The sequence below is a fragment of the Panthera tigris genome, chromosome E2 (genome assembly GCF_018350195.1).
Source record: "Panthera tigris isolate Pti1 chromosome E2, P.tigris_Pti1_mat1.1, whole genome shotgun sequence".
In the NCBI taxonomy this organism is placed as follows: domain Eukaryota; kingdom Metazoa; phylum Chordata; class Mammalia; order Carnivora; family Felidae; genus Panthera; species Panthera tigris.
In genome coordinates, this window is record NC_056674.1 from 12843853 (window position 1) to 12868706 (window position 24854).

The following is a 24854-nucleotide window of genomic DNA, read 5'->3' on the forward strand; positions in this document are numbered from 1 at the left end:
GATGCTGGGTTTTCCAAGGGTGGGGCCGGTGGGGCCGGGATGGCCGGATGCCGCGGCCGCGGGCGGGGCAAACTGGTCTCTCCCTCCTCCCTCGGGAGCTGTTGGACCTGTTGTCCCCCCCCTCCACTTCCGGGCTGCTGGGGAGGGGGACAGAACAGCTTCTCTCCTCCCTCTTCCCCAGCCACCTGTCCTCTAGACAGAAAAGGCAGCGCCCGGAGCGCAGAGGGAAGCGCGCCGAAGCCTGAGCTGGTAAGGGGGCCGGGGCTGCGGGGGAAGACGGGGCTGGAAGCTCGGCCTTCTGGGCGCTCGGGGGAGGAGGGAGGCTGCAGTTTGGGAATCTAGCCCCGGGGAGGAGCAGAGGACGCAGACTCTTGGTTTGCGTAGAGAGGGAAACAAGGAGCCCCGACTCCCAGATCCCTGAGTGAGAAGGCAGGGGCGCTACTCCCCCTTCAGGTGGAGTCGGAGCCAAGTCTCCCAGGCTCGGGAAAGGAGGATACGGGAGTCCGGACGCCGGAGTCCCGGAGGGAGAAGGAGATGGGGTCGCTCTTGGGTGGTCTAAGGCATTGTGAGGGGCTGCCGGGAGGGTCCGAGGCTAGACCCTTGGGTAGGAGGGAGAGGCCAGTAGGGGGCGTGCTAAGACCCCGACTCAAATTCCGGTCTGGCCTTCGGGGGTGTGGCGCCCTGGGAGCCATCGAACCCCGCCCCCAGAAACTCCAGGCCGCGCCTCCGAGTGCTCAGTTCCAGTCTTTGATCTCCTAGGCCCGCCTCCTGGAGCTCTTTTCCACGCGCCCGAGCGGTCGGGAGCTGCTCTGGCCTCGTGGGCCACACCCCCACGCTGCCAGACCACGCCCCCGGAACGCAAGGGCCAGCCCACTCCGCCGGAGCCCGAAGCGGCCATGGGGACGCCGAGCGGCCCGGAGGAGGGGTGCCAGCCGCCTCCGGTACCGGAGTGCGACGCGGAGGACCGGCCCCATGGGGCTACGCAGCCCCAGGTGCACGCGGGGGACGCCCACAAGCCGGAGGCGCCCGAGGTCCCCGAGGCCCCCGAGGAGCCCCAGAGAGTGAAGGAGCTTCCCAGCGGCCGAGGAGCTGAGCAGCAGGCTGAGGAAGAGGAAGAAGTGGGAGAAGGCAGCAGCACGGAGAGCAGCCGCGACGCGGTGAGGCACCTGGAGGGCGAAGGAGGGGTCACGGGGGGACCCAGAGAGAGGCACTGGCGGGTGACAGAGGGACAGGTATAGAGAGACCCGGAGACAGGGAGACAAGGACAAGGACCCAAAAGAGACAGAGACACAGACCGGAGACAGAGGCTCAGAGAGATGAGGATAGAGACACAGACAGAAACCCAGAAACAAAGGACAGAGATGCTCAGAGAAACAAATTTTGAGAAAGGAACATACTCTGAGAGGGACAGACCTAGCGATTCAGAGATAGAGACAGATACTAAGTCGGAGAGACAAAGCCCAAACAGAGGGAAAGACTCAGACCCGGAGGGGGGGGGGGGGAGAGGGAGAGAGAGGGAGAGAGGCAGAGAGCCAGAGAGACAGAGATCCGGGCCTATGAAAACGCAGCGCCGGGAATGGGACCTGGGTATCCAAAAAGGCACCTTCTTTGAGTCGGCCACATACCCCCTCCCCTATTGCCAGCCCCTGGGCCTCCTCCCAGGCCGGGGGACACCGCACCTACGCCCTCCCCCACTTGAATAACCGGGCGTGGCGACTGACTGGGGCTGATCAGGACCCCCAGTCCGGGGAATGCGGTGGGGAACGGACCTACCCGGTGGCTGAGGGGTGAGGCCTCCCCTCTTGACCACGCACCCTTCAACCTCAGGGGGAGGCTCCGCCCCCAGCACAGATCCCGGCCACGGCCCCCGCATCCACCCAGCCTGGAGAGAAGGTGCGAGGGGCCGCGCGGCGGCTTCGAGAGCAGCAGCTGGAGGCACTGACCCGCGTGGCCCTGATGGAGCAGCGAGTGAAGGAGCTACAGCGCCAGAGGAAGGAGCTGAGGATCGAGGTGAGGCCGTGGATCTCGTGGGAAGTCTGGCCCCAGCTCCAGGGAAGCCCTCAAGGCCAGGCTCCCAGGCCTTTCCTCCTGCGGAATCGGATTCTTAGGCCTCCGACCCTATCCTCCCTCCGAATCCAAAGATTCCCAGGCGTCCGAGTGCCCCGCCTCCACACCGTCCTCGGACCCAGGCCTCTGGGCCCCAGTCCTTGCATTCTCTCCACAGATGGAGGTGGAGGTAGCCCTTCTGCGGGGTGAGCTGGCTGGGGAGCGAGTGGCTGCCCGGCGCGAGGAGGAGCAACTCCGGGAGCTGCTTGGACAGCAGGTGGAAACGGAGCAGGGCAGCCGGGAACGGCGGGAACAGGTCTGGTCCTGCTGGACCTTCACCACCAGTTTCCTTCCTGTGGGACGGATATTCCTGGTGGTGCTCCTGGGACCCGAGCCCCAGGGTTATCCCCGTTCCCCAAGTGGGGATACTTGGTCTGGGTGGGGTGGGGAATGGGCAGATGTACTTGTTTTCCTTCTCCCTCCCTGACCGTGATTCTAGAACCTGACTCATGGCGGGGGTGGGGGGGGGGGGGGTTGTGGGAGTGGGGTCTTCCTTTCGCCCCGCCTCTTTGGTCTTTAAATGTCATACTGGGAAAAATGTCAAACCAACAAACAGAATAGTCGGATGGTGGCCGTGTGGTTGTGCCCACCGGCTTCAGCAGTGATTAATCTTCCCGTTTTGTTTTCTGTCCCCCAATTTGCTTCCCTGTCCCCAGTTTTAAACACCGATCCCAGCTATGATATTGTATGTAAATTCTTTAAGAACCTATTCGTTCTCTTTTTTTTATTAAATTAAAAAAAAATTTTATTTATTTTTAAGAGAGACAGAGCATGAGTGAGGGAGGGGCAGAGGGAGAGGGAGACACAGAATCCCAAGCAGGCTCCAGGCTCTGAGCTGTCAGCACAGAGTCTGATGCTGGGCTCGAACTCACGAACCCTGAGATCATGACCTGAGCTGAAGTCAGTCACCCAGGTGCCCCTCATTCTTTTTTTTTTTTAAGTTTATTTATTTACTTTAAAGTTTCTTTATTTATTTTGAGAAAGAGAGAGCTCAGGGGAGGGACAGAGAGAAAGAAGGAGACAGAGAAACCCAAGTGGGCTCCACGCTGTCAGCACAGAACCCGATGCAGGGCTTGAACCCACAAACTGTGAGATCATGACCTGAGCCAAAATCGAAAGTTGGATGCTCAACCAACTGAGCTACTCAGGCGCCCCCAAGTTGATTTATTTTGAGAGAGAGCGTGCGCAGGGGAGGGGCAGAGAGAGATTTCCAAGGAGGCTTGCACTGTCAGCACAGAGCCCAACGTGGGGCTCGATCCCACAAACCATCAGATCATGATGTGAGCCGAAATCAAGAGCCGGAGGCTTAACTGACTGAGCCACCCAGGCGCCCCTAAATGTTCCCTGATTTTTGAGGCTTACCTTAAACTCCTCCCACCCAGGAAGTCTTGGATCACCCCTGTAGAAATTGCTCCCGACTCTCGATTCCCGGTCTCTGTGCCCCACTGCCCTGATTGTCTCAGTCTGTTCTGAGTGTAACGGACCCAGCCGTTACAGATAGACAGAACCAGACAGATAGGGTCCCTGCACTCTTGGCCCTGGCACCCAGGCAGGCTTCTGAGTTCTGGCTGGGCTGGCCTCTGTTTCACTTCCTGTGTCCAGACTGTGGCTCAGAGCCCGGCTGTTCTTTCAGGAACAGAAGCAACTGAGCCAGGAGCGGGATCGGGTGGAGGCTCTTCGCCAGCGACTCCAGGAGGCCCAGGGACAACTCGACTCACAGCCAGAGGACCAGCGTGAGCGACTTCTGCAGGGGGTGCAGGAGGTGAGGCTCCTCCAGATACACTCGGGGACCTGGGGTCTGAGCCGTTCTTTCCTTCGGACCCAGACGTCCAGGCCCTCAGTCCCCTCCTCCCTCCCTTAGGAGTTCAGGCCCCAGCCCTGTAAGCCCCAGGACTCTGGAGGCTAGATCCCCAGGTCCCTCTTACCTCCTTGACCGGGACTCCTGGCCCCGGCCCACTACCTCCTGGGCCCCAGTCTTTTTTTGCATTCCCACCCACAGATGAGGGAACAGCTGGATGTGGCCCAGCATGCCTACGAGGACCTAGAGTTCCAGCAGCTGGAGCAGGAGAGCCGGCGGGAGGACGAGGACCGGGACAGCCCCGGGGCCTGGGCACTGGACCCCAAGGTCCGGGAACTTCAGGCCAGCGTGGCGCAGCACAGGGTAAGTCGGGCCGGGCTGGCCCTGCCTCCCTCACTGCTGCCCTCTGTCTCCTCCATTCCACGACTGGCCCTTTCTCTGTCCTCCTTTCCCGCCTGGGTCCCGTTCTTTGGAGCAGGGACAAGCGTTGATGTTTATGGAGCATTTACTATGTTCCAGGCACGGTCCTAAATGTTTCATGAGTCTTTGCTTATTGAATCATTCAAGAATCCTAGGAGGCACACCTTACCTTCTTTCCACTTTATAAGTACAGGAACTGAAGGTCAAGGTGCTCGAGTAATCTTTTCCAAAGGTCACTCAGTCTGCAGAGGATAGAGCTGGGATCTGAACCTACTCGGTCTTCGCCACTGCGTTCTCTGCCTCTCAAACCCAAGTCCAAAAAGAGAACCCTGCCGGCCCTCTCTGGGAGTTTCGTATTCAATGGTCGGACAGGTCCTACTGGAAAAAGTGACATGTTTTGACTATATTTAACACAAAGTTTTCTAAAGTTTTCAATTAGAAGGGTCTGACATGGGTCTCCTTTGCCCACCTCCACTTCTGGATCTTCTTCCTGTCACTGTCTCTTCTCCCTTCCTGTCTCACACAGCTGCTGTCTGTCTCCGTTGTGTCGCATCTTGTCTCTTTTCTCTGCATCTTTCTCTTGGGGGTCTATCTCGGTCCTTCTTTTTTGTAGCTATTCCGGTTTGTTTCTCTGTCTCTTTCTCTCTTCACCACGACTCTGTCTGGGTCTCTGTCTCCCTCGGTCTCTATCTGTACATCGGACCCTCCAGCCCCTCCAACCCACCCCAGGTCTCTTCTGGACCCCTAAAAGGGAAGAGGGCACCAGGAAGTTCAACTCTGAGCCCCCAGCTCCCAAGTCCCAGGGTCTCTGTTACGCGGTCCGACAAACCCCGGGCTCTCGAGGAGGACTTGGCTCTGTGGGAGCCAGCCGGGAGCCCTGGGGCAGCTGAGTGACCAGGTCACTCGGGTGTGCCCTGCAGCGCCGGATCCAGGTCTTAGAGGAGCAGCTCAAGGCGCTGGGGGAGCAGATGGCAGCTGAGAGCAGGGGGCTGAGCCAGAAGAAGGAGGAGGCCCTTGAGGCCCTGACGCAGGTAAGTCCTCCTGGAGGCCCGTGCAGCTGTCCTCACTTCCCTCTGGGGGCGTCCCGTCGCCACGCGGCACCCCAGGATGTCTCCTGGCGTCAGGGAAGGCTGCTGGGGCATCCCCTTTCGACTGTGATATGGGAAGTGGTGATCACTTTGCTCTCCCTTAGGAACGGAGCCGACTGTTCCAGCTTAACTGCCTTCAGGGAACCCCTGGAGGGGACTTCTCTGAGTCCAGCCAGGCCCTCACTAAGGTAAGGGGATGTCCTGCACCTGTCAGCCCCTCCCCTCTCAGACCCAGGAGTCCAGGCCCCCAGACCCCTTCTCCCTTGGGATCTGCATTTCTCAGCCCCCTAAATGCGTTTACCTTTGGGACCCAGGAGTTCAGGCCCCGAATCCCCCCTCCGTCCCCCCAGGGAACCAACAAACAGTCTCTGCCCAGAGCCCTTGTTCCCTAAGACCAGGGTCTCGCTCTCTTGTCACCTTGAGCCTTTGTTTCTCCGTCTGAGAGATGGGCTGACGCTGGAGCCATGAGCCAGAGCATCTGGGAACTGGTGGGTCATCTGTGATCTTTGTGGCTCCCATTAACCTTCAGCCCCCTCTCCTGAAGCTCCTGTTCACCCAGAAGACAGACCGCCAGCTGCTGGTGCTGCAGGACCCCGCCGCCCACACTGCCACCGCCACTTCTTCCTGCCTCTTCTCTGTGCACAGCTCTCTGCAGGTACCTTCCCCCCCATGTCTTCCTGTCACTGCGTCTCCAGAACTTTCACGGTGGCTCTCTCTGCCACGGGGGCATGGGGGACAGGGAGGCGTGATCGAGGGATATTTTAATTTAATTTTTATGAGGCTCAAGCTTCCCGTATCGATTTTCTTTCTTCTGCCTGATATCCCCCCCTCCCCCCCGCTCCCCTGGCAAAATGGAACCGGGTGCCTCCAGGAGGACATTTTATTTTTATTATTATTTTAAAAAATTAATTAATTACTTTTTTAATAGAATTTTTTTTTTCATTTAAATCCACATTAGTTAACATATAGTGTAGTAATCGTTTCAGGAATAGAATTTAGTGGCTCATCATTTACATTGAACACCCAGTGCTCGTCCCAACAAGTGTCCTGCTTAATGCCCCTCACCCATTTAGCCCATCCCCCTCCCTCCAGCACCCTACCAGCAACCCTCAGTTTGTTCTCTGTATTGTTCAAACCATCTCTTACAGTTTGTCTCCCTCTCTGTTTTCTTATTATTTTTGCTTCCTTTCCCTTACGTTCATCTGTTTTGTATCTTAAATTCCACGTATGAGTGAAATCATATATTTGTCTTTCTCTGACTAATGTCGCTTAGCATAACACACTCTAGTTCCCTCCACGTAGTTGCAAATGGCAAGATTCTTTTTGATTGCCGAGTAATAACTCCATTGTATATAGATACCACATCCTCTTTATCCATTCATCCGTCAGTGGACATTTGGGCTCTTTCCATAACTTGACTCTTGTTGCTAGTGCTGCTATAAACATGGGGGTGCGTGTGCCCCTTGGAAACAGCACACCTGTAGCCTTTGCATAAATGCCTAGTCGTGCAATTGCTGGGTCGTAGGGTAGTTCTATTTTTCAGTTTTTGAGGAACCCCCACACTGTTTTCCAGAGTGGCTGCACCAGTTTGCATCGCCACCAGCAGTGCAGAAGTGTTCCCCCTTTCACTCAGGAGTGCATTTTAAAAGCAGCATTTTAAAAGATTGATAAAAAGGCCTCCTCTCTCCACCCCACTGGCCCTAGCCCCCCTCCCTGGTACAGCTACTTGTTTCTTGGGTATGCCTTCTTCCAGCTCTCCCTAACGCTGGGGGTCCCCACTTATTAACGGGTTACAACATTCGTTGAAGAGGTTGTTGCTAACTCTTCAAAATGAAACAGAGTAGAGAGTGTCAGAGGTGGGCACGGGGTAGGGGTGAATATTAGGTGAAAAGCTTTGTTTCAGGGGCGCGGTCGCGTCGTAAGCGCTTAGACATTGGCATATCACGTAAGCGTTTTTTTTAAAGAGTGTGTGGGGCGCCTGGGTGGCTCGGTGGGTTAAGCGGCCGACTTCGGCTCAGGTCATGATCTCGCGCTCCGTGAGTTCGAGCCCCGCGTCGGGCTCTGTGCTGACAGCTCAGAGCCTGGAGCCTGTTTCAGATTCTGTGTCTCCCTCTCTCTGACCCTCCCCGGGTCATGCTCTGTCTCTCTCTGTCTCAAAAATAAATAAACGTTAAAAAAAAATTAAAAAAAATAAAAATAAAAAATGTGTACATCAGCCACTCGTTGGCTAACTTTTTTTTTTTTCCTAACTTCACACTCTACCATGGAGATTGTTTTCCACTGATACGTTTAGAACTCCTCATCATTTTTAATGACTCTAACGACAACAGTATAAGCAATAGTAATGGTGACAGCTGACATTTGTTGAGTCCTTGGAGTGTGCCAGGCACCGTTTTATTTTATTTTATCTTTATGTTTTTTTTTTTTTTTTTTTTTTTTAATGTTCGTTTATTTTTGAGAGAGAGGGTGCGCGTGAGCTGGGGAGGGCCAGAGAGAGAGGGAGACAGAGGATTCAAAGCGGGCTCTGCACTGAGAGGGGAGAGCCCGATGCCGGGCTTGAACTCGGGAACCATGAAATCATGACCTGAGCTGAAGTCCGATGCTTACCCGGCGCCCCCCAGGCACTGTTTCAAATGCTTCGCATGGATTCAGTCATTTGGTCTTTGCAATGATACTACCAGGTGGGTTCTTGCCTCCATTTTTTTTATAGGTGAAAAAATGGAGGCAGGGAGGTGAAGGTAATTATCTCACTGGAATGCAGCAGGGATGGGGTTTGAACCCAGGCACTGTTTTCAGTGCATTAACCGCTCCAGGCTCTGGTGGGGTACAGAAGTCTGCACGGGGGGGCATTGAGCCTGACCTCAATGGGGCTTTGGGGATTTGAGGCTTTTGTAGTTTACGCAGTGCTGTTGTGAATACCCGTGTGTGCATGTGTCCTTTTTTGTACACAAAATGATACCATTAGTTAATATTAATTATTATTAACGTTATTGTATTGTCTGATATAATTATATGCAGCATGTAATATGTAATATATAGTATTTATTGATTAGTAACAATCATGATTTTTCAAAAAAAATTTTAATGTTTATTTTTGAGAGAGAAGGAGAGAGTGTGAGTGGGGGAGGGGCAGAGAGAGAGGGAGACACAAAATCCGAAGCAGGCTCCGGGCTCTGAGCTGTCAGCACAGAACCCGATGCGGGGCTCAAACTCACAAACCGTGAGATCATGACCTGAGCCAAAGTCGGACGCTCAACCGACTGAGCCACCCAGGCGCCCCAGCAGTCATGATTTTTGAAGGCTTAAGGTAGGCCAGGGTCTGCTCTAAGCCATTTTATCTTATTTATTTATTTATGTACTCATTCATTCATTCATTCATTCATTCTTTTTAAGTAGCTCCACGCCCAATATGGGGTTTGAACTCACCACACTGAGAGCAGGAGTCACATGCTCTACCCAACTGAGTCAGCCAGGTGCCCTCTAAGCCATTTTATCATTTTGAAGCTATTATTTGGGAGTGAGAAGCAGTCATATATTGGCAGTGTTACATGGTACCGTCTAATACATATATCATGAAATAAATCTATCTATAAAAAATATTTCCTTCTTTGCTCAGAAGAACCCCCAGAAGTAGGTCCCATTATTATCTGGGTGAAGGGTTTGCAGCTCTTCCCTATGGGAAATGAACTCTCCAGCTGGTTCCCCTGGCAACCTGATAAAGGTGAAGTGACAACTGGGTTGCCAGGCAACACGACCTCGGGTAATTATGATCCTTAGAAGTAAATTGCATATCTATAAAGACTTGCTGGGAGGCCCTGTCCATTCCTATGGAGTTATTACCTGAGCTATTGGCTCCCGTGGGCCCTATACCCACTGCGTGGATCTCATACCCACCTTGCGCCTGGATGTCACCTGGGGGAACGTTCCAGGCCCTCTCCTGGGTGTTCTGCACGAGGTCACTCACATCATCCTTGCACCAACCGCAGCAGCAGGGTGGTGGGACGGCACTCACTTTACAGAGAGGAAATCAAGCCTGAGAAGACAGGAATCGCCAAGGTCACACCCCCAGGAAGTGGCGGAGATAGCTTTGAACCAGGTCTGCCTGTTTCCACGGCCCATGCCTTTCAGGAGGCAAGGGTGTCTCAGGAATCCTTCAGAATCCAAGTGGGCAACATGGCTAGCGGAGGGAGCAGCTGGGGACCGCCAGGCACATGATGAGCCCGGGGAGTATTTATTTACTCAGCCAGGTAAACACAGACAAATGAAGAGTATTAACAAATAATACTCTTCCTTGCTCCTTCCTCTCTGTGCCTCCAGGTCCTGTTAAATCCCTCCCAAATCCAACCCTCCCCCCACCTTCCCAGGATCACGTGATAGCTGAGAGTCCTGACCCTGCTTGGGTCCAGCTGTTCTGCCACTTCCTAGGTGGTTGAACTGAGACATGTCTCTTTGCCTCAGTTTACTTAGCGGCCGAATGGGAATCACAGAACCCACTGGTTAGTGGCTAAAGTGCTCAGCATGATGCCTGGCACGCAGTAGGTGTTCGGTGAATGTGCTGCTGTTACTATGATTATAATTACAATTATTAGTAGTATTATAATTATTAGTGCCCTTCTTCCACCTACTCCCACCCTCATCTTTGGTTTGGGGACCCTAGACCAGCCTCTTCATTGATAGCTCTCTCCACCTTACTTTTTGTCTCCCAGCAATCTGTTTCCCACACAACAGCCAGCGATCGCGACCCCTCCTCCTTCAGTCCTCCCCACCAAAAGCTGTCAGCGGCCCTCTGGGCCTCCTCACCTCAGCCTATGAGTCCTTCCACGATGTGGCCCCTGCCCGCTTCTCACCACTGCCCCCCATACACGCTCTGCTGAGCTGCAGGAGCGCTGACCTGCCAACATCCCATACTTGCTCCTGCCTCAGGGCCTTTGCATTTGCCGCTGCTTCTACCTGAAACACTGTTCCCCTCAGTCTTCCCTGGCCAACTCTCATTCTTTGGGCCTTAGGGTCAACATCCAGACCCACCCTTCCAGTTGGAAGGTGATCCTCCTTTCTGACACCTTGTTATCTTTGCTCACAGCAATTTTTTTTTTTTAACGTTTATTCATTTTTGAGAGACAGAGCATGAGTGGGGAAGGGACAGAGAGAGGGAGACACAGAATCGGAAACAGGCTCCAGGCTCTGAGCTGTCAGCACAGAGGCCGATGTGGGGCTTGAACTCACAAACTGTGAGATCCTGACCTGAGCCGAAGTCGGACGCTCAACCGACTTAGCCACCCAGGTGCCCCATCTCACAGCAATTTCTGATGATGCACTTACTTGTGTGATGGTTTATTTAGTTCCTGCAACATAAGTGCCATGCAGACAAGGCTTGAGTCCACCTTGCCGACTCACTTCCTCAGTGCCAGGTGTCTAGGTCTCAGCAAGGATGTGCTGGGAACATCTTTTGAAGCAAGGAAAGAGTGAACAGACATGGGCTCAGTTTCCTCCCTGTGAAGGGGAACGAAACTTTCCCAGCTCCTTGGGCTTTTACTTTTTTTTTTTTTTTTTTGATGTTTATTTATTTATGTTTGAGAGAGAGAGCGTGAGCGGGGAGGGGCAGAGAGAGAGGGAGAGAATCTCAAGCAGGCTGCCTGCTGTCAGCACAGGGCCCGATGAGGGGATCGAACTCACAAAGCCGTGAGATCGTGACCTGAGCCAAAGTCAGATGCTTAACCGACTGAGCCACCCAGGAGCCCCCCTGTGGGCTTTTAGAAGTTTAGGTAGCTCTGCGGAGTGCCAGGTACATCGTTAGGCATATAATGAGCACTTGATAAATACTCGCAGTTCTTATTTTTTCAAACTTAAAAAAATTTTTTTTAATGTTTATTTTTGAGAGAAAGAAGAGAGGGAGTGAGAGCGTGAGCCAAGGAGGGGCAGAGAGAGAGAGAGAGAGGGTCCGAAGCGGGCTCTGTGCTGACAGCGGACAGCCCAATGCGGGGCTCGAGTTCGCAATCGTCAAGGTCATGACCTGAGCCACCCAGGCGCCCTGGAACTTTTTTTTTGTTTTGTTTTGTTAGAGATAACATGAGTGTAGAAAATCACGTGGAACACTTGCACAGCTTAATGATTACATGGGAACACTCTGGAACTGCCAGCTATGTCAGGAGGTAGACCCAACAGCTGCTCCGGAAACCCGCCGCATGCCCCTGAATGATGACCCCCTCTGCCTCCTAGAGAATGGCCACCAGCCTGAGCTTTACAGTATCTATAGTCTTTCTCTTTGCTTTAAAGTTCCATCAGTTAAGTGTGTGTCCCTACACACTATAGTTTAGTCTTCCTTTTTCTTTTTCTTTCTTTCTGTCTTTTCTTTCTTTTCTTTTTCTTTTTTTTTTTTTTAAGTGTCTGTATGCTTAAATCTATAGACTTCCCCTCTGTTTCTTTTTTTTGTCCCCTTGGCAGTTTACTTGGGGAGGAAGCCAGATGGGCGTTTTGTGGAGTTTCTCAGGCAGGGTTTGCTGATTGCCTCGTGGGGGTCATTGTCACCTCTCTGCCTCTTTGTATTTCCTGTAAAGTTGACTGTGGGGCCCTGAGCAGATGCAGGGTCAGCATTGTGCTGGGCGCCGTGCACCTGTTTCTCTTTTTCTGGCATGGGTGCCTCCATCTTTAGTTTATGAGGGGTCTCAAGTGCTAAAATTCTAGTCTGTTGTTCCTCTTCACCAATTCATTGCAATACTTCTGTCGAGAGACTTGCCTTCCTTTACTGTTACTAACTCACGGATTAAATATCTTTTTTTTTTAATGTTTATTTATTTTTGAAGGAGAGAGAGTGTGAGCGGGGGAGGGGCAGAGAGAGAGAGAGAGACAGAATGCGAAGCAGGCTTCAGGCTCCCAGCTGTCAGCACAGAGCCCGACGCGGGGCTCGAACTCATAAACCAAACCGCGAAATCATGACCTGAGCCGAAGTCGGACGCTTAACCAACTGAGCCACCCAGGCGCCCCACAGATTAAATATCTTGATGAGTTGTGATCTACAGCAGTGAGTACCCTTGCTGGTGCTCAAATTATGCCGTGTATTGTTTTTATTATTCTTTTAAAAAATATTTTATTTGGGGGGCACCTGGGTGACTCAGTGGGTCAAGCGTCCGACTCTTGATTTTGGCTCAGGTCGTGATCTCACGGTCGGGAATTTGAGCCCTGCACGGGGCTCTGTGCTGACGATGCGGAGCCTGCTTGGGATTCTTTGTCTCCCTCTCTCTCTCTCTCTCTGCCCCTCCCCTGCTCAGGCTCTCTCCATCTTTCAAAACTAAAAAAAAAAAATAAACGTTAAAAAAACCCACACATCATTGTTTAAGGAAAGGTTTTATTTTGGGGGCGCCTGGGTGGCTCAGTTGGTTGGGCGTCCTACTCTTTAGTCTTGGCTCAGGTCATGAACTTGTGGTTTGTGGGAGCTGCTTGGGATTCTCTCTCCCTCCCTCTCTCTCTGCCCCTACCTCACTTGTGCACATGTGCATGCTCTCTCTGTCTCAAAATAAATAAACTTAAAAAAACAAATAAAAACTTTTATTTTTAAGTAATCTCTATACCCCACATGGGGCTCAAACTTACAACCCCGAGATCAAGAGTCACCTGCTCCACTGGCTGAGCCAGCCAGGAGCTTTTATGATTATTTTTTTTTAATGTCTGTTTTTGAGAGAGAGACAGAGAGTGCAAGCAGGGGAGGGGCAGAGAGAGAGGGAGACACAGAATCTGAATGGGGCTCCAGGCTCTGAGCTGTCAGCACAGAGCTGTACACGGGGCTCGAACTCACGAACTGTGAGATCTTGACCTGAGCTGAAGTTGGATGCTTAACTGACTGATCCCCCAAGGTGCCCCAAGGCGCTCCTATTTTTATCATTCCTTATTATCTATGCAGAGTTGCTGTTTTTTCTTTCTTTCTTTTTTTTTTTAAGTTTATTTATCTTGAGAGAGAAAGCAGCAGCAGCATGGGGGGGGGGGGGGGGGGCAGAGAGAGAAGGAGAGAGAATTCCAAGCAGGCTCTGCACCCTGAGTGCAGAGCCCGATGCAGGGCTCTATCTCTCCAACCGCAGGACCATGACCTGAGCCAAAATCAAGAGTCAGACACTTAACAGACTGAGCCACCCAGGCAACCCTGTTTTTTCTTTTTAGAATGATTTCATTCTTCTTTCTTTCTTTTTCTTTCTTTCTTTCTTTCTTTCTTTCTTTCTTTCTTTCTTTCTTTCTTTTTCTTTCTCTCTCTCTCTCTGTCTCTCTCTCACTGTCAAATAAGTTTGTCTTCATTTTTTAGTAACTTTTTATTTTGAAGTAATGTAAGACAGAAAAACTGCAGAAATAGAAGGAATTCCTGTACACCTGGCATTCAGGTTCTGTAATTAACATTTTACCACATTTGACATTTGCTTTCTTATCCTTTCTCTACACACACACACACACACACACACACACACACACACACACACACTTTATTATCTTTCTCTGCAGCATGATTCCCCTTTACTCCTAAACCCTTCCTACATTTATTACCTAAGGTCAAGGTCACTCTCTTATATAACCACAGTGCAGTGATCAAATTCAGGAAACTAACACTGAGATAATACTAGTAAAATAACCAGATCCTATTCGTATTTAGTCAGCTGTTCCACCGTTGTTTTTTCTAGCAAAAACCGAAGTTTTTTCTGGTCCAGGAGCACAGGTTACATTGGGTTGTTATGTTTATTTATTTTTTTAAAGCCAAAATTCCCCTTGTTCAATGTTTGAAGGGTATGGCAGGATATTCAGGGAGATGACTCTCCCACCCTTGTTTCCATCCATCAGTCCACCTCCTGGGCACAGCCTGGGTTACCAGTTTATTTATTTAGAGAGAGAAAGAGATAGAGAGAGCGAGCAGGGGAGGGGAGGGGCAGAGGAAGGAAGACAGAATCCCAAGCAGGCTCCGTGCTGTCAGCGCAGAGCCCGACACCGGGCTCGAACCCACAAACTGTGAGATCGTGACCGGAGCCAAAATCAAGAGTCAGCCGCTTAACCACCTGAGCCACACAGGTGCCCCTAGAGTTCATCCATTTAAAGTATACAATCCAGTGGTTTTTAGTATATTCACACAGAGTGGTGCAGCCATCACCACGATCCGTTTTATAGCATATTCATCACCCCCAGAAGAAACCCTGCACCCTATAGCTGTCACCCCTCAATTTCCTCCTCCCGCATCCCCTGGCAACCACGAATCTACTTCCTGTCTCTAACTCTGCCATTCCGCGCCTTGCCCTGTGTGGTCCTTGGTGACTAGCTGCTTTTCCCCAGCATCACATGTACAGTGGCTTTCTGATAGGAGCCGAGTAGCTACTGGTTTTCCTTGGCGGTCCTCCGGCTTAACAGTTGAGACTGTTATGTGCATGGGCCTTGTGCGTTTGTTTGTAGGGCTCCATCGGCCTCCAGAGGACTGGAAGCCTGCCCCGGAAGAGGGGAGAGAGAGCGAGCCAGAGGGGATCCCCCCGACCTCTATCCCTCCACTGTACCGGTGAGGGTCTCCCCGCACCCCCCCCCCCCATTATTCCCACGTACCTCCTTCCCCACCACCACCCTTCCCCTGGCAACGATCTGGATGCCTGTAAGGGGTGGGGGGTGCTTAGACAAGGGAGCATCCTGGTCCCCTAGCCCCAGCCCTTCTTTTCCAGGACCCCTGCAGGGCTCGGCCCTCCCAGCAACATCGGGAGACTCTGGAAGACACCCACTCTATCAGCTGCTCAACTGTGGCCCTGGGAACAGGTGAGACGTCAGGGAGAAGGTGGGGAAATGGGAAGAGGCCAGGCCACTGAAGCCTGCCCCGGTCTCTGTTCCCTCCTCCCAGCTGTGGGGCCCTCCACCCAGACATCGCCCGCATGGAGCGGCTCCTGCAGCAGGCTGTGGCGGAAAGGGAGCGACTGCTCAAGGCCAGGGTGAGACCCCAGCCCCTCCTGCTTAGGGTCGGGAGATCCTACTCCAGCCCCTCCTCCCTCAGACCCAGGAGTCCAGGCCCCCAGCCCCTCCCGTTTCAGACCCAGGGATCCAGGCCCCCCAGCCCATCCCCCCTCAGACCCAGGGGTTCAGGCCCCCAGCCCCTCCTCCCTCAGACCCAGAAGTCCAGGCCCCCAGCCCCTCCCCCCTCAGACCCAGGGATCCAGTAAGTTTTCCCCCACTTCTTATTGGTTAGCATCCTCATTGAGTCCTTCCTCCTGAACCCACAGGAAGGGATGAGAAGAAGCACAGAAGGTTCCTCAGGCCCTGTTGTACCTGCCATCATGGTCAGTCCACCCCTGCCCTCAGCCTCACCTCCCTGCTCTGTTTCTGCCCTGGCCTCTGCCCTTTATCTCACCCTCTCCTCTCCTCGGAAGGCATAGAAAAGTGACCTTGGCAAGGGGAGGGGAACTAAAAAGGCCTGGTTTCTGTTCCCACTATATCCATGACATGTCCTCGGGTAACATGCTCTACTTCTCTGTGCCTCAGTTTCCTCTTCTATAAGTAGGTGACAACGTCAGCAGTTACTGTTGAATGAGGGCAACTATATGCTGAGGCTTTGCAAAACTTTTAAAAATGTGTTCGATTCTTTAAAAAACTTCACTATACAAATATTCAAGCATATGCAGAGGTGGAATAGATTGATAAGCCCCTGTATACCCAACATGCAGCTTTGGTGATTATCAGTCTTTTTTCTTTTTTTTTTTCCTTTTTTAAAGATTTTTTTTTCTTAAGTAATCTCCACACCCAACGCGGGGCTTGAACTTACAACCCCAAGATCGAGAGTTGCATGCTCCACCAACTGAGCCAGCCAGGCGCCCCAGTGATAATCAGTTTTGAATCTTGTTTGACTTGCCAGCTTTGTTTTACTGATCCCTCACCTACTTCCCATCTTGCACTGGAATATTTTAAAGCTTTTTTTTTTTTTAATGTCTATTTATTTTTGAGAGAGAGAGAGAGAGACAGAGCATAAGCAAGGGAGGAACAGAGACAGAGGGAAACACAGAATACAAGCAGGCTCCAGGCTCTGAGCTGTTAGCACAGACCCCAATGCAGGGTTCGAACCCACAAACCATGAGATCATGACCTGAGCTGAAGTCCCTCGCTTAACTAACTGAGCCACCCAGTACCCCATGCACTGGAATATTTTAAAGCAAATTCAGACATTGTATCATTTCGTCCGTACCTGTGTATCTCCAATAGGTAAGTTTTCTTTTCAACATAACAAAAATCCCATTGTCATACTTTATGAGATGATTAATAATTCTGTAACATTCTAATGTGTGATCCATATTCACATCTTCCTAATGGTCACCGAAATGTCTTTTTATGGTCGGTTATTCAAATCTGGATCCAAACAAAGTACACACAATGCGTTTAAAATGTCTCCCAAATCTCTAATACTAAGAACCCTCTCGGGGCGCCTGGGTGGCTCAGTCGGTGAAGCATCGACTTTGGCTCAGGTCATGATGATCTCCAGGTTCATGGGTTGAGGCTCCGCCTCAGGCTCTGTGCTGACAGCCTGGAGCCTGCTTTGGATTCCTTGTCTCTTTCTCTCTCTCTTTCTGTCTCTCTCTCTGCCCCTTCCCCATTCTTGCTCTGTATCTCTCTCAAAAAATAAATTAAAACATTAAAAAAAAAAAAAAAAAGAATCCTCCCTCCCTACTTTTTAAACAATGCCATTTATTGGTGGGAAAAAAAAAATTGAGTCATGTATCCTGTAGAGTTTTGCATATTCTGGATTTAGCTGACTGTTCCTCATTAAAATTTTATTTTTATCTATGCTAATAGCATGAATACAAATGCTTTGCGCTGGGGGAAGTGAGGGTCGCCCATTGTACCTCTGGAGGCCCAAAGAGGAGGCCCAAGCGTTTTCTCTTGCTGAGAAGACTTCGAATCTTATTCTATACTTCTCCACGTGCACCGATCGAACCATATTTTGTGAATTTATTTTTCCCGTAAATGATCACTTTGCTCCCAACCTGCTTTTTGTTTTCTCAACCATCTGTCCTTTCCTTATTATTATTATTACTTTTTTTCAACCAATATTTGAGTGCCTACTGTGTGGTAGACCCTGGGGTACGGCAGTGACCCAAATGACAGTCTCTGCCCTGGGGGAAGCTGGCGTTTAGGGAGGCACATCGAAAAAACACCAGCATCAATAAGTAAAATAAACAGCGTGTCAGGGGCTAAGAGCCAAGGAGGAAAATATACCGGGAAGGGCAGTGGAGACTTCGGGCTGTCAGGCATGAGCTCTGCCTCATTAAAAATGAAGCAGTCCTGCTTTGGAGCATCATCATTTATTCATCAGCCCCCTGCTTTGTGCCTGGTCGCGCCTCCCCCACCCCCACCCCAACTTCACCCCAGGCCGCCTTCTTGTGCGCATGCCCGATCGCGGGGCTGGGACCCTGAACAAGAGCTGGAGAGCTTGTCCTTGAAACACCCTCGCGAGGAGGGTGCTGTGATAGCCCCGAATTTCAGCACAGGGGAACCGAGGCTCCTAGAGGGGCAGGGGTTCCGTGGGGGTGACATGGAGGGGCAGCGGTGGAGTCGCGAGTCCCGAGCCCGTCTATTCTCCTGGATTGGGGCCCCGCTCTGCCACGTCCTACCTGGGTAACCTTGGTGAGTCACTGCCTGTCTAGAAGCCTCAGTTGCCTCATCTGGGAAATGGGGACAATAGACGGTGTTTTGGTTTTGGTTTTGGTTTTGGTTTGGTTTTGGTTTTTCTGTTTTGTTTTTGTTTTGTTTTTGAGAGGAAGGAAGGTGATCACCACTGTGATCACTTCGCACAGTGCTGAACACGGAGTGAGACCTTTCATACGCGTTGGTGACCGTTAGTGTCACTGTCTGGATTTGGCGGCAGGACCCATAGAAGATTCCAGGCCCTGCTGGCTGACCTTGTAACTGCTTCTTCCCCTCCTATGCATTCCTCCAGCTCCTCTGCACCTGCCCTCCACCTTCCCCATCTCCATGCAGTGAGTCTCCTCTGTTTCTCAACCCTCCGTGCTCTGGCCTTACTTCTGTTTCCTCAACTCGTTTTCTCAGCCCTTGATACCCAAGGTGTGGCCCATGGGCCAGCAGCACTGACCCCTGGGAGCTTGTTGGACATGAAGAACCTCACACCCACCCCTGACCGAACCCGAGGCAGCATTTAAAAATTTTTTTTAATTTAATTGTATCGTTTTTATTTTAGAGAAAGAGAGAGCAAGCATGGGATCGGGGGAGAAGGCAGAGGGAGAGAGAGAAAGAGAATCTCAAGCAGGCTTCACGCTTGAGATGGGACTCCATTCCACGACCCTGGGATCATCACTCCAGCTGAAATCAACTGACTGATTTCAGTTGGGACGATCAACCTACTGGGCCATCCAGCCACCCTCCCCACCCCTCCCCTGTGGCTGCATTTTTAACGAAATTCCTAGGGGGTCTGCCTGTGCGCTCAAGTCTGAGACACAGTGCTCTGAGCCTCAGTGTGACTGTGGGGGATTATACCATTCTTTGCAGGGAAAAGAATAGGTGCGATCAGGCTGGGCCTTACGAACAGTAGACACTTTCATTGCCTTAATTTTTTTCCCTTCTATGGCCACCAGAGATGATCGCTGTGCTTGGTGAATCCTGGCTCTGTCGGCTCTAGCTGTGTGACTTGGGCCTAGTGACTTAACCTCTCTTGAGTCTTGGTTTCCACATCTATAAAATGGGGGTAATAATGTACTTACGTCCCAAGAGAGTGTGAGGGGGCCGAGGGATTATCCTTATAAAGCGCTTAGCACAGGTAAGAATTGCTGATTTCATCACAAGAATAACCACAATAGTAGTAGAAACTGCTCTCAGGTATTGGGTCACTTATTTGGTCCCTGTTGCACAGGATATGAGGGTCCCACTGGGCTCCCTCACTTCTCTGACATAGCTCTTGTGTTTCAGAGTGAACTCTAGGGGCGGGAAGGCCTGGATTTGTGTTTTAGCTCTGCCACCTAGAAGCCCTGTGATACCTCGGGTGGATTATTTTATATTTTTGTACCTCAATTTGCTCATCTGTAAAATGGGGCTCCTAGTAGCCCGGTTCCCAAGGGCAGTCCTGGGGAGTCAAGTTGTTGCTGCTAGAAAGCCCTGGGCAAGGTGCCATGGTCCAGAAACGTAGCTGCCAGGTCACGATCATTCTCATGATGGCCACTCTGGATATTGCTGTTGAAAGGCTGTGGCGGGCCTCACAGGTGAGCTGCAGGACCGCCCCCTCCCTGACCCTTTGATGTCAGCCGCCCCCTTCTCTTCCTTCCTCAGGCCCCGCCCACGCCCCCACCCCGCCCCCCAGGCCCCCGGGTCTTGGATCTCAGGCAGCACCTGGAACGCTGGGGCCACAACCCGGAAAACTGCCCGCACGTGAGGGTGTCGGGGGGCTGCTGCCGCGGATCCCTGGTGAAGATGGGCGGCCGCATCAAGACCTGGAAGAAACGGTGGTTCTGCTTTGACCGCCAGGCGCGCCGTCTGGCCTACTACGCCGGTAAGCCCCGCCTGGCCGCCTGGGACCTGGGACCCCAAGACCCTGGAAGTGGCCACAGCGGAGGCCTTCCCCACCAGACGCCTAAGAGACACCCCCCACCCCCCGCCCCCTTCTATCTTAAGCCCACGAGTCTGGCTCCCCAGCCCCAGGAGCAACCTGGAATCCAACCCCCCAGCCCTCCTCAGTAACACGGGTGACAGTTTCATACAATTCTGGCCCCCCAGACCCCATTTTCCTAAGACACCCGGGAAGAGTCTGAACCGACATTGTCCGGGTCCTCCCCCACCCTCAACACCCAGGGGTCCAGGCCCCTCTCCCTCCCTCTCCAGGAGAGTCCATGATTCTCAACCTCTCCTTGAGTCTCTTTTCTTCTCCAAGACCAAGGCACTCAGGGACCTAGGATTCCAGCTCCCCAGACCCCATTCCCCAGTCCTGTCCGTCTCCCTTCCAACCTCAACATTCACCCACCTCCCAACCAGGGTATTTTAGGGACCTTCAGACTCTGTCACCAGTCCCTCACCCCAGCACCAGTCTCTGGACTTGGGTCTGGCCATCCCCGCCCTGACGCACAGATGCAAACCTCTCACTGGCTGTTTCTCCCTCACCTCCCTCCATCAGACAAGGAAGAGACCAAGCTCAAAGGCGTCATCTACTTCCAGGCCATAGAGGAAGTCTATTACGACCACTTACGCTGTGCCTTCAAGGTGAAGCCCTCGTGTGGTGCCCCCCTGCCCTCCTGGTCAGAGCCCCTGCAGTCAAACCTTAGCTTGTCCCTGGGAAAGGCCACCCAGAGACTGCACCATCAGGGTACTCCACCCAGCACAAAAGCCCACCGGTCATCTCACTGTAGCAACCAAAAATTAACAGCCCAGTCTCTGGCTCTCTGCCACTGTTACTTGTCTTGGGGCAAAAAAAAAGATCTAGAGCAAAAATTTGGCAGGCTCTGATGCCAAGCTGGGAATAAATGACTGAAGACGGCAGGGTGAGGACCCAGGCAGCCTGGGACCATCTTAAGGAGATGATCGTTTCTCAGCCTCTGCCCATAGTTGCCAAATGGGAATGGGCCACATGGTGTCACTTCATACTCTATTACCCTAGAGGACTCAGGAATTCGAAACTGGTACAAGTGCAGTGCCAGAAATGTAAATGTTGGCAACTGGTATAGTATTTAGAGAGCTCTGGAGAGCAACCGACTATGGCCTTTTATTTTTTAGGAATGTTTATTTTTGAGGGAAGGGAGGGAGAGAGAGAGAGAGAGGGAGGCACAGAATCTGAAGCAGGCTCCAGCTCTGAGCTGTCAGCACAAAGCCCGACTCGGGGCTCGAATTCACGAACCGCGAGATCATGACCTGAGCCGAAGTTGGACGCTTAACCGACTGAGCCACCCAGGCGCCCTGACTATGGCCTTTTAGAGCTTAGATTGGAACCCCAGCTGTGGGACCTCAGGAAAGTGACTTCCCTTAGCCAGCTTTATTTTTCTCACCTCCAAAATGGGCATAGTTCAACCCCGTTTCCTCAGAGTTGAGAAGGTTAACAGCAGGCAATGGTGTGTAAGGGATTTACTCAGTTCAGGGCTGGCAAGTAGGTACTTAGTAAATGGAGTGTAGATACTAGCTTTCCCCAGTGACAAACCAGGAGAACCTAGATTCTGGAAAGGGGAAATTTGAAAGCTTGTATTTCTAATATATAAGGTAGACTACAGAAGGGACATGAGTCCTCCATCTAAATTCCTCCTGCTCCCCAAATTCGAAGCCTCCAAATGTTAATTCGTTTGGTTTTCATAACCCAGTGAGGTAGGTAGCATTATTTACGAAGACAGATGGGGGACTTGGTTCAGAGAGCCTAAGTAACGTGTCCAGTGCCACACAGCACTTAAGTGGCAAGGCTGGGATTCGAACCCAAATGCCCTCTTAACCACCTTCACTCTGCTTACTCCAGAGCCCCAACCCTCGCCTGACGTTCTGCGTGAAAACCTACGAACGCCTCTTCTACATGGTGGCACCGAGCCCCGAGGCCATGCGCATTTGGATGGACGTCATCGTGACCGCCGCGGACGAGAATCACGCCCCCTGAGGGGCCCCGCCCTCCCGGGGGGCGTACTGGCGAGGCTCCGCCCCCGCCCCGCCCACGGCCTCGCCTGCTGTCGAAAAGCCCCGGGCCCGCCCCTTCGGAACTTCCGGGAATCCTGCAGGTGCCGCGGCTCGGCGGGCCGAGCCGCGGCGTTTGGGGCTGCAGGTGCCTTCCCGCTACGGGAAGCCAGCCTCAGGGGCCCTGCCCCGGGCAGGAGGAAGATTGCAGGGGCGGGAAGGAACTATTTATTGGTGCTCCTGTGATACCGAATTAAACACGGAGGAAAACAGTGATTGCTGCCGTGGTTTCTAGCACAGGCGTCCCGGGCCCCTTCCTAGGCAGGATGTTCGAGTTATAGGTATCTCTGAGCGCGAAGCGTCCCACGGCCGGTTCTCCTCTCTTTAGGAATGGAGGCCTTCATCATTAAGGTCAAGGCGGGGAGAAGGGGATGGGGAGGCATGCGTCTTTAGTCTTTGGTAATTTTGCTATTTTCAGTTTGTGGGACCCCCCCCCTGCTTCCACCCTTTTTGACTTGACTGAGCTCTTGGCAATTTCTAGGAACTTCTAGGCTCCTGTCCTCCAGGCCTTGGCACATAATTATTCCCTGTACCCTGCCCTTGACCAGCTAGCTCCTCCTTCCTCAGGTCTTCTTTGGGATGTCCCCTCCTTCAGGAAGCCCTTCGTGGCTCCCTCAGCTGGGCCAGGCATCCCACTTTGAGCTCCCCTCTCCCATCCCTGAACACCCTAGGTCATCACTGGTAATGGGTCTGCATCCCTTATGGACTGGGAGTCCCATGAGGTCAGAACCAGGGGTGTCCTGGTTACTGCCATGTCCTCAGCACCATAGGACACGTTTCATTCCATGAAAGTGGAGGAAAAATGCTTCCCTTTCACCTCTTGGTCTTTGTTCATACTGTTCCTTTTGCTCAGGCACTTTTACTCAGTCCACCCTACTACTCATCACTTAGGTCATAGCTCAGGTGGTTCCTTCTCCAGGAGGCCTTCCCTGACTTTCCGGGCTGAGACAGGTGCTTCCTCTGGGCTTCCTCTGTGCCAGCCCTGATCACTCTGCCTGTGCTTCTCCCATCACAGCCTTGAAGACACTGGGTCCTCACTGCTGATGAGGGTGTCTTCCTGTGCTGAATGGGAGTCCCAGGAGGCAGGGATTGGGGCTGTTTGGGTCACTACTGAGTCCTTGGCACAAGGTCTAAGTGCAAACAAGGTGTTGAAGGAATGTCTGCTAGCTGAATAAACTGACGAGAAAGAGCTGCTGAGAACTGAGGGACAGTGGAGAACAGGCAGACAAAGGGCTCTTCTTTCTTAAGGTCTTCCTCAAGGTGCTCCTCCTTCAGGAAGCCCTCCTTGATCCACAGTCCCCTGGGATCACTCACTTTGGTGTGGACCACTCACCAGAGTGTAGAGACAGGTCTTCACCCACTGGGAAGACCTCTCTGGAAGTAGGTACTCAGTCCCTCTGGTCCCCATTTCCCCAGGACCTAGGTGTCCTGTTGCAGGATTTTTTGAGGATCCAGATGTGGTGCTCCTGAGTCCTGGGAATGCAAACACCCCAATCCTCAGGCCCTCAGGGATCCCCGGTGTCCCTTGGCCTTCACCTCCAGGTGCGAGACATCTGGATTCTTGGATCAATCCATTCCCAGCCCCTCTACAAACTGAATGCTCACAAGAGCAGGAATTGTTAATTTTCTCTCTCTCTCTGTGTGTGTGTGTGTGTGTGTGTGTGTGTGTGTTTATTTTGGAGAGAGAGAGAGAGCACATGAGTGGGGGAGAGGGACAGGGAGAGAGAGGATCCAAAGCAGGCTCTACACCGAGCGATGAACATAGAGCCCGATGCGGAACTCGATCTTACAACTCTGGGGTCATGACCTAAACTGAAATCAAGAGTCAGACAGTCAACCAACTGAGCCACCCAGGCGCCCCCTTAATTTTCGTTTTGAATTTGTGTTTTGTAGGTGAGGTAGGAAGGGATATCATGCATTGAGTTGGAGGGATTGGAACCTTGGCTCGCACAAGGTGCCACCTCCTGCCACCTCCCGCCTCCCTGGGACGGGTTCTGTCTGCCCTACCCTCCCTGCCCCTGCTCTGTGATCATTGCCACCCTCCAGCTTCCGGAGGGCCTGGGTGCACCTGGGACAATCAGGGCCATGCGCTTGTGCCTCATGGCATCTCCGGGTGGGGCATGGCAGCGGGCAGCTGCGCACTAGAAGGGGAGCCCAGCAATCCGATCGCTCTGGTTGCGGGACAGGGTCTGTAGGTACCTGTGAAGGTCTGGGCTCTCAAGCGCCCAAGAGGTTTGTCTTTGGGAACATGACATTGAACACCAGGAGGGGTGGAGAAAGATGGCAGAAGAAAGGAAAAATGCAATTCTGTTTTAGTACCTTTAATGGCACTCTTTCCTGCCTTTTGAACCCGGTCCCCCTATTTACATTTTGCACCAAGCCTCACAAATTAGGTAGCCAGCCCTGCCCCTTGACCCCACCCCTTCCCAAATTGTGTGTCCCAGAGGGAGTGGGTCTGAGACAGGCTGGGAACACCACTGGCCTCAGAGCCTGCCTTGGCCCAGGGGACAGGAAAACATAGTAAATTGGGCCCCAGGGTTGTCTGAGGCCCAGGCATGACCTCCACGGCCGGAGAGCTGCCTCCATGTTGACCCCTGCGTCCACCTCTCTGGGGAACCAGATTCTAAATCACTTTGCAGTGACCTCCGTGAACAGGAGCAGGGAAGAGTAAGTGGAGGCCCCACATTCACACCTCCCTCTGCTCTCTGGTCTTGGGCCAGGTGGGGGTCAGCGCCCGGGATCCAGGCAGGCCTGAGCAAGAGGAAGCTCCCCACCCTTGGGTACCACTCCCTCCCAAGATGCTAGTTCTT

The 24854-nt window shown here is 52.5% G+C and overlaps 1 protein-coding gene across 2 annotated transcripts; it reads left to right on the forward strand.

The window, feature by feature from the left end:
* Positions 1-154: 154 nt before the first annotated feature.
* On the forward strand, positions 155-22260 carry PHLDB3 (pleckstrin homology like domain family B member 3). 2 transcript variants are annotated; one of them, XM_042969541.1, is made up of 16 exons: positions 155-249; positions 760-1157; positions 1828-2010; positions 2225-2323; positions 3740-3868; positions 4106-4267; positions 5245-5355; positions 5517-5600; positions 5957-6067; positions 14827-14926; positions 15084-15174; positions 15257-15344; positions 15633-15689; positions 19678-19897; positions 20516-20601; positions 21836-22260. In XM_042969541.1, exons 2-16 carry the CDS (start codon positions 897-899, stop codon positions 21968-21970), a joined length of 1917 nt encoding a protein of 638 aa, XP_042825475.1. In that variant the 5' UTR covers positions 155-249; positions 760-896; the 3' UTR covers positions 21971-22260. The 2 variants fall into 2 exon arrangements, with proteins under 2 accessions (XP_042825475.1, XP_042825474.1); XM_042969540.1 differs by having other exon boundaries at positions 156-249; positions 2225-2362.
* Positions 22261-24854: the final 2594 nt, after the last annotated feature.